General features: G+C 45.2%; 1 protein-coding gene across 1 annotated transcript in view; it reads left to right on the top strand.

The window, feature by feature from the left end:
* ALK (anaplastic lymphoma receptor tyrosine kinase) overlaps positions 1 to 9,496 on the top strand; it is a 93,471-nt gene that overhangs the window by 13,942 nt on the left and 70,033 nt on the right. The window contains exons 2-5 of the mRNA XM_018568094.1: positions 1,915 to 2,084; positions 4,657 to 4,800; positions 5,400 to 5,494; positions 6,926 to 7,063. Coding sequence (XP_018423596.1) covers positions 1,915 to 2,084; positions 4,657 to 4,800; positions 5,400 to 5,494; positions 6,926 to 7,063 — 547 coding nt within the window. The remainder of the gene's footprint in view (positions 1 to 1,914; positions 2,085 to 4,656; positions 4,801 to 5,399; positions 5,495 to 6,925; positions 7,064 to 9,496) is intronic.

The raw sequence follows: 9,496 nt of genomic DNA on the forward strand, positions 1-9,496 counted from the left end.
TTTGGAGCTGAGCTGCCTGAAGCTGAAGGGTTTCTGCAGCCATCTGAAACTGAAGATGGGTTTTTGTATCCGCTTGGGAGTGAATTGTTTCAGGATCCGCTTGGGGCTAAATGGATTTGTGGAACTGTTTGGAACTGAAGGGTTTCTGGAGCTACCTGGAACCGAAAGGTTTGTGGTGCCACCTTGAATTGATTGGATTTCTGGGGCCCTCCAGAGCTCAACATCTGTGGCTCCACCTGGAGCTAAACGGTTCCTCTAGATTACTGGAGCTGAATGGTAACTTACTCTCTGGAGCTCCACTGGAGCAGCTACTCTAGAAATGGGGCCGGCAAACACAACACAATGTGAACCATTGGATAAGCATTTCCTTTGATATGGTGACCACACTCTTTCTCCAGAGGCCCAAAAGCGCACAGGACCGATTTTTTTTTTCCCAAGCTCTCAATATCTTTTCATTTTCTGTGCTTTAAAAGGTGCATTGTCCAGCACTTTACACAATCTCAATAAGCTTTTGTTCTTAGAGAAGATTCAGGGGAAAAAAACTGTCTATTAAGCAGAAGCTATTTTGGTGTCAAGTTTAACAAAATCAGATTGCTTCTCCTCCTGCATCAGCATCTATCGCGGCTCTCTAGAAAACTAGTTATTGAGCGGGGTGCTGGGCGGCTATGCGCAGAAGGTGGACATTTCAATTTGCCTCTGGTCTTTCCATTTGGACAGTCAATTTTGTGCCGCTTTCATGGTGTCTTTGGAAATATGGCTTCCGACAGATTTTGTAATAACGATGAAGCTGACAAAAAGGAAAAAAGCAAAAAGACTTTTGACTCTGGCTCTTGTCTAAATTTATTACAAGGCTCAGCAGTTTAAAATATAATAAAAAACAAGTTAAAAGGGAAACTGCAATGCGGTTTTACGGAGCGCATATTTGGAGTCATTGCTGTAGTTTTTACCTTAAAGCTCCACTCCAAAAACAAAACAGCTTTTTCTGCAACGCTCACCTCCTCTCTAGCACTGTCCCTTGTAGAAAGTTCTCTCCATTTGCCACTGGTCTTCAGGGTTGAATGATGCCTAGCAGCACTCAACCCATTTCCTCTGAGCCCAGAGCATCAAGGACATCTAAGCGCCATTCACTACAGGCATAAGGACCGTCTATCGCTGGAGGAAATATGAGGAACAAGGGGATCCTCTGCATCACATGACCCAAGAGAGAACAGAGAGCAGGTACATATAGTGAAAAAGCAATGCGGATAGGGGATAGTTAAGATTGCTGAGCCTTGTGCCCTTAGTGGTTTTACTTATGTGTTTTCTAATTATGAAAATAAATACAATTTGTTTTCTGTATCAGGTAAACATGAATTGCATATTTATATGTTTTATTCTCATGAAAAAGTAACCGAGGGTGCCCTTGGGCCATTCTCAGATGTTTTCCAGAATCTGTCTTAGCTTCTGTTGCCTGCTGTGCACAGAGCCCTGTAGCTCAAGCCGACATTTACACATGCAAGTAACATAGTCAGAGCTCTGTGTATGCCCCATAGAGAATAGGTTTAATCTTCTTTGGTACGAATGTAGATATGTGTTAAGTGTATCTGTGTATCTGTTACGTCCAGCTTTGGTTGTGTCCATGTTGTAGGGAACCTGTACAAAGAGAAATGGGAATGCCCGATTACTATCTTGTATGAAATATGAATGGCTTTACTATCTTCTGAGATAGAGCAAATAGTCAGCCAGTAAAGTCAGAACTCCTCATGTACCTATAACGGGTCAGTGACCCAAGAGGTACTGTCGCTATTGGAACAGCATGGTAGTTCGGCATCTTGCATTTTCAGAAGAAGAGTTCAGCAGTGGTGGATCCTCTATGTAAACTGTCAGTTTCTTAAAAGAAAACTATATTCACAGTTTCTTCTGTTTGTGTTCCAGCTGCGAATGTCTTTTCTTCTGGACGGTTTCCTGCTCGGCGATGTATCCATCCGGCTTCATGACAATAAAACCGGAAGGGCAAAATCCAGAACCCTTTGGCATTTCACCAATGGAGAGGGATTGGGTGTCTGGCAGCCTTTGGTGCTTCCCCTGAAGGATGTGATGGAAAGGTGCGTGTCCCTGTGCTCGCCTGCTGCATGACCACAGAAAATAGACAACAAGTTATAAAATATTCCAGATAAACTGCTCTCCTGCTAGATATAGTCACAAATGTCCAGAGGTGGACAGAGAAGAAATAAGAGAACCCTTATCACAGACTCTAAATTTCGATGCTTGGTGCTGCCCATTCTAACTCTGCTGCCCTAATGGCACTGCCCTCAGAGGCGTAACTAGACCCTTCAGGGCCCCGGTGCAAGAAACCATGAAGGGCCCCCCCAACCCCACGGCATTGCATGGTTAACAGGAAGGCTGCCGATGTCCCCAGCAAGCGTGGGACCTCAGGCAGCTGCTTGTTTAAAATTTTAGTGCCGGTCTTCTGTCGAGAATGCTTACCCAGTATCTGTGTTTATGTACAGACTGGATTAACGAGGAAACCGGCATTTATTTACAAAGTATTTGTTTGTAATGATTAATTGTGACCGTTAATGATATGCCGTCCATGGCAGTAAATGATGGGTGGCAGGAAATGATGGACAGAATATTATTATCGGTCACAATTAACGATTTAAACGAAATACTTTGTGAATAAATACCGGTTTCCTCGATAATATTGGTCTGTGTGCAAGCACAGATGCTGAGGACGGCAAATTCGACTAGGTCAGCGTTCTCGACAGAACACCGGTATCTGCGTTTAGTATCGGGGCATTTTCACAAGTATGAATACTTGTGAAAATGCCCAGTATTAACACTGGTGTATCCCTACTTGAAAATATAATGCATTGCTGGGACTTGTAGTCCTACATAGTTGGAGCTATTCTGCATTGCTGTATAATCTTCATACAGCAATTTAGAATACCAGCAGCTATGCGGGACTACAAGTCCCAGCAATACATTATAATAAAAGTAAGGTATGCAGAATACCACCAGCAAACAAACCCCCGCCCCCCATAATGCATTGCTGGGACTTGTAGTCCTACATAGTTGGTGCTATTCTGCATTGCTGTATAATCATCATACAGCAATGCAGATTACCACCAGCTGTGCTGGACTACAAGTCCCAGCAAAACACACACACACACACTCTCTCTCTCTTCCCAGCGCCCCCTCCCACTCCAAACTTACCTTCCCTCTCCGGCAGGCCTATGGCCCTCTTCCTCGTCTTGGCGGTCAGGGGGCGGAGCTAAGAGACGGCCCTCTTAGCTCCGCCCCTAAGAGGCGGGACCAGCTCATTCTCCGGGATCAGTGACAGCGTCTCCAGCCCTGCAGCATTTACGGGCGGGTGTGCGACAAAGAAGGAGCGGCACGATCGCGGGGGGGGGGGGGCCCTCTACTTCCTTGCTGGGCCCCCCCAAGTGGCGGAACGCCAGGGCCCGGTCGCAATTGCGACCGCTGCGACCCTGGTAGTTCCGCCAGTGACTGGCCTACACATGCTATTACGGTACATACAACCCAGGTTACCCATTGAGTTTGCTATACAAAATATAGTTTTGACTGTTATTGGTTATAATTAAAGGGAATTATGGGTAATAAATGAAAATGAGTAGAGAAAAGTGTACCTGTAAAACTTAACATAACTTATTATGTGAATCTTCCCAAACTGCAGTCAATTTCACTGATTTGCACCAAAACATGAACTGATACTTGTGAACTAAAGTTGTTCAGACCTCTTACCTGCTAATTATTTTCATTCAGGGTGTGTACTGCTCATCCTTAGCAAGGGCCCCTTCCCCATCTTCAGCCCAGGTTCCCTCCTCACAGCATTGGTTCCCTCCCTCATCCTGACCATGGGTCCCCTTGCCTATTCTCAGCATGTTTCCCCTTGACATCATCAGCAAGGTTCCCCTCACCATACTCTCCCCTCCCCATCTTCAGCATGGCTCTCCTACCCTATCCTCAGCACAGGTCCCCACTTCATCCTCAATATAAGTCCCCACCCCATCTTCAGCAAGAGTCTTGTCTCCATCCTCAGCCTCTCCCCATCATCAGCAAACATCCCCTTCTTATCCTCATGATCCACAGTAGGGCTGAGTCAAGTGGTTCAGCAATATTGATTTCACCAAGAAATTAGTGATTTAGCTGTTTGCGAAAGCATAAACTCTTGATTTAGCTCATTAAGCTACTTAGGCGACATTTACTTGAAAGAAAGAAATCTACTTGCTTTTGCCAAAGGAATAAATTCACCTCAGTTGAAAAGAGCACCTGTACACCTCAGGGCCATTTAAAGCTAATTTTACCATTAAAACCAACAAAATCCACCTTAACGTCACCATTACCATTGGCTCCTAGGTATTTTACTAAAATAGAGACATTTTGTCAATTTAAAAACTCCCAGTTTTGCTCATTCCTGGTCCTTCCTGCATCCTCAGGACAGCTCCTATACCTAGTCCTTAACACAGGTCCTCAGCCCACCTTCAGCATGGGTCTCCTCCCCATCTTCAGGTCAGCTCCTATACCTATTCTCAGCATGAGTCCTCAGCCCACCCTCTGCACAGGTCTCCTCCCCATCTTCAGGACAGCTCCTATACCTATCCTCAACACAGGTCGTCAGCCCATCCTCAGCATAGGTCTTCTCCCCATCTTCAGGACAGTTCCTATACCTATCCTCAACACAGGTCCTCAGCCCATCCTCAACACAGTTCCCCTCTCCATCTTCAGGACAGCTCCTATACCTATCCTCAACACAGGTTCTCAACCCGCCCTCAGCACAGGTCTTCTCCCCATCTTCAGGTCAGCTCCTATACCTATCCTCATCACAGGTCCTCAGCCCAACCTTAGCATTGGCCCCCTCCCTATCTTAAGGAGAGCTCCTATACCTATCCTCAACACAGGTTCTCAACCCGCCCTCAGCACAGGTCTTCTCCCCATCTTCAGGTCAGCTCCTATACCTATCCTCAACACAGGTCCTCAGCCCAACCTTAGCATGGGCCCCCTCCCTATCTTCAGGAGAGCTCCTATACCTATCCTCAACACAGGTCCCTAGCCTAACCTCAGCACCAGTGTCCTCTCAATCCTCAGGGTAGATCCAATGCCCATCCCCATTGACAGGGTCAACAAGCAAACATTACTCATAAGGACCCAGAACAAGTGGAGTCTAAACAACTAGTTTTCTGGGTTAGGGAGAGCAAGAGAAGCATTTCCAGAATTTCTCTCATAACAGATTTTCTTAGTTTCTGAAAATACAGTATGTCATAAAAAGACCGTGAAAGGCTGTTATAGGAACGATAGACTTTTAGAAGCATCATTATAAATATGAATGGTTTAAGTTTTGCCTTCACGGATCAGCGAAATATGCTTACACTTCAAGTCTTTCTGTTCCTTTTACACAGGTTCTGGTTGGAAATCCGTGCGTCCTGGTCCAAGGACTCAGATTCCATCATTGCATTTGACAATGTGTCACTCAGCTTGGGCTGCTACCTAACAAGTAAGTACATCATTTTTTGTACGTATACTCTATAATTTACTTTTTTAGGATAACTGTATTTCATGCATGTCATTAGCAGGGACGTGCGGTCAGGTGAGGCAGATCCTCACCTAGTATTATGGAGGGAAAGGCTGTCAGCTTCAAGACTGAAGCTGACAGCTTTTTCTCCCTTCAGATCGGCTTCTATCAGGTTACAGAGCAGGGAAAGCCTCCCCGCTGTGTAACCTGTCATGGACGGAGCGCTGACTGTTAATTACAGGCGGCGCTGCATCCGGCTTTTGACAGGTAGCAGCAGCAGGCTTCCCCACTGCTTGTGTAACCTAACTATTGAAGCAAGAGCTGTCACAGCCTCTAGTCTGTGTTAGAGGCGTGAGCTCTGTGGATGGCTTGGACCAATGGCAAAGCGCCATTGGTCCAAGCTGTCCAATAAAAAAAGAGAGAAAAAAACCCACTGAGGACATCGATCTCGATGCCTCAGCAGTGAAGAGCAAGTGAGGGACAGGGAGGCTCCTCCCTGTCTCCTCCCTTCCTCCTCCCCACACAGCTTGGTTTACAAACTGGGGGTGGGGCTTCAGTGGGATGGGGTGGAGCTTCGGTGTGACATGAGGTGGAGCTTCAGCAGGATAGGGGTGGAGCATCAGCGGTCTGGGGGATGCCTCACCCAGCACAGAAGGCACGGCATGTCACTGGTTATTAGCCTCATGAAATAGTTAGGATATCATATACAAACAAATAAAACCTATGGTGCAGTTTTAATGCAAATGAAGCTCCATTTTACCCATTTGGGGAATCAGGACACACTATTTTGTTTATTCATTTTTTTTAGTGTTGCATTTTAAAAAAATGTGTGAAATTAAAAAATACTTTTTTACTTGTAAAAAAACTTTGCAGTGCTTTGCACCATCTTAATGTATATGCAATTATTTAAAAAAAAGTATTGAAAAAAATGTATTATTATACATGTAAACTGTCATTATAAAAATGTATTAAATGTATGTATTATAAAAATATATATATTTTTTATTTTTAATACTTATTTTGCTATAGATTGCATAGAAAATAAAAAAACAATTTACAAGACAATATAAGTATTTCCTATGCTCCTCAGCTCCACCTGGTGGCCATATTGTGATATTTTTCTGATGTTACATTCAACCTGAAAAGAAAATATACTCAGAACATTCATTTTTGCCTTCATTTGCCCTGAATGAATGTACAGTGTGTGTAGTTTCGTAGGATGCAACAGCTCTGCAAATTATTTTTCTAAATACACCCTTTAATGGTTTTAGATACATGCTATTCCCACTAGCTGCTCCACTGATTTAACGTAAAGTAAAAGTGTTACTTAGATATATTTAGTGATTTCACCAGATAAAACAATATCCTGGATTTTAATGATGCTTTGATATTAAGCCTCTGGTTTTGTAACAGGTAATAGTGAACTGTCCGCGCAGACGGTGTCGTATCTTTCAAGCAATCTTTTAATGGAGAGCAGCATCCACCGAAGGAATGAGACGGGACATCAGCACCTGGAGGAAGAGTTCACCACGGTCCAACCCGTCAAGCAAGGTACTCTCACCTGCGGCCACTAGCAGTTATCTAGATGCTAAAGGCGAGCCAGGTTAGGACTTAAGGTGCCCATACACTGCTCGATTCTCGTACGAGAATCGCGGGAAATCCCGCGATCGTACGAGAATCGAGCAGTGTGAACGGAGACGTGCGACCGTTTCTACTGTACGGTCGCACGTCTTCCGTCGAACCAGCATGTTCGAAAACCAGCCGGGAATCGTACGATTCTCGGCTGGTTAGAACGGTGCTCGGAAGACAAATGCTGAACGGGCCGGTGTGCGCACGCGCACACTGCCCGTTCAGCATTGCGGTCATCGGAAGCCTGCCCTCAGGGGGGCGGGCTTGCGATGATCGAGAGTGCGATCTGCCTGTCCAAGATAGGCAGATCGTACGTTTTTTTAATCCCTTTACAACCATCGCAAGACTAAGGTCTTGCGATGGTTGTACAGTGTATGGCCACCTTTATACTGCTACCTTAGCAGCGCCGTGTACAGCAGGGGATAAGCAGCATTACTTTGTTCTGTTAGTTGTAGATTTATATAGATATTATTCCGTGCTATGAGTGACTATATCTTAATTTGGGTGCAGGAAGCTGCTGTACTATAAGGTGCAATAGCAAATGAATAGAATAAAAAGTGCACAGCGCTACCAATATTCCAAAATACTTAAAACTACAATGTCTCAATTTCTATAAGTCTCAATTAAAGTGCATTATAAATAATGAATTATTTAGATTGTCATCATCATTATCATCAAATTATTCCTTCAACATATTTCAAACGTTGCAATTTAAAATTTCCATACATATCTCTCTCCATAAGTGTTATATAAGTGAAAATATTGAATAGACTAATAAATGAATATTCAATCTTAAAATTTCAAATATAAATAAATAGGGATGCACCGATACCGTTTTTTTTGGTATCGAGTACCGATATATTTTTATTCGCTGATAGCGAATACCGATACCGGAAGTCCCATTAAGGAAGCCAGGCGGCGTGTAAAGACTCGCCACCTGGCTTCCTGTTTACCCGGAAGCTGTGCGGCGTGTAAAGACTCACCTCCCAGCTTCCCGATTAGCAGGGAAGCCGTCTCCATGCTTCCTTGTCACTTGTGACGAGGAAGCATGGAGCCGGCTTTCTGGCCAACCAGGAAGACGGGCGCCATGTAATGACTCGTTGCCTGGCTTCCTGATTTGCCGGTATGCATCACCAGGTGACGAGGGAGCATGAAGCCGGCTTTCTGGCCAATCAGACAGCCGGGGGGGGGGGGGGGGGTAATGACTCGCCGTTCAGCTTCCTGATTGGCTGGCTTCTCGACCAATCAGGAAGCCGGGCAGCGAGTCAATACACGCTGCACGGGTTCCTGATTGGCCGGAAAGCCAGCTCCATGCTCTTTCGTCATTTGGTGACGAGGGAGCATGGAGCCGGCTTCCCAGCCAATCAGGAAGCGGGGCCACGTGTAATGACTCGCTGCCCGGCTTCCTGATCGTGGAAGTCCAGGTATCGGGCTAGGCATCGGAGCATTTGGGCAAGTACAAGTACTCGCCCAAATACTCAGCATCAACCCCAATACCGCTACTAGTATCGATGCATCCCTATAAATAAATATTCAGTTATTCAGTTGGGTATCCCTTCCGCTGCTCCTTTTATTGAAATGCATTGGAGTCAGTGAGAAAGGTGAAATTTAGGGGGCTTATGGTGGTTTAAGGGCACAGTTGGTTTTAAATGGTCCCTGAGTGTTGAAAAACCGTGTTTCAACTATTCTGAAACTGTTCTTGTGCCCTCATTAGCCTTATTACGTGATTTTTTTTAAACATTTTTTTTTTTTCCGATTGCTAGTAAAGACTCTGCACAAGAAAATAATCAGGTCCCCCTCCCTTTATTAATTGTGCTAAGGTGTACAAAAACACACCAATGGAGAAAAAAGTTAGAAAATATATTTATCTTATTCCCAGACAAGGAAGGGTATTGTGAACTATATTATCAAGGAATGCTGGGTACCCCAAAACCTGCAAGAAGCCGCTCCTGCAGCCTGCTGGAGTGTCATCTGATGAGATTTGGTGTATTCAGCATTCCCCGGGTATCTTGTGAGAAAGATAGTGACGCCATTCCCTGCAGTGCGGAAGCAGTGCGGTTATCTTGTGATAACTTTTTCCCCACAGGTGCCTTTTTGTATATACATCCAGGGCCGGATTTCCCACAAGGCCAACCGAGGCCCGGTCTCAGGGAGTAGAGGGGCAGCAGGGGTGTTGAATTCCTATCTCCTGATGCCTGGACAGGTAGCTGTTTTCTACATTTAGCCCTGCTTTGGGCAAGTAGGGCTAAATGTCCAGTGGGGAAGCCGCCGCTTGTTTTTTACTAGTGATCTCTGCGACATTGTATGCAGCCTGCAGGTCTGCCATTCTCCATGGGGGGGGGGGGGGGGGATGGG

The sequence above is a fragment of the Nanorana parkeri genome, unplaced genomic scaffold (genome assembly GCF_000935625.1).
Source record: "Nanorana parkeri isolate BGI_ZX_2015 unplaced genomic scaffold, ASM93562v1 scaffold31, whole genome shotgun sequence".
In the NCBI taxonomy this organism is placed as follows: Eukaryota; Metazoa; Chordata; class Amphibia; order Anura; family Dicroglossidae; genus Nanorana; species Nanorana parkeri.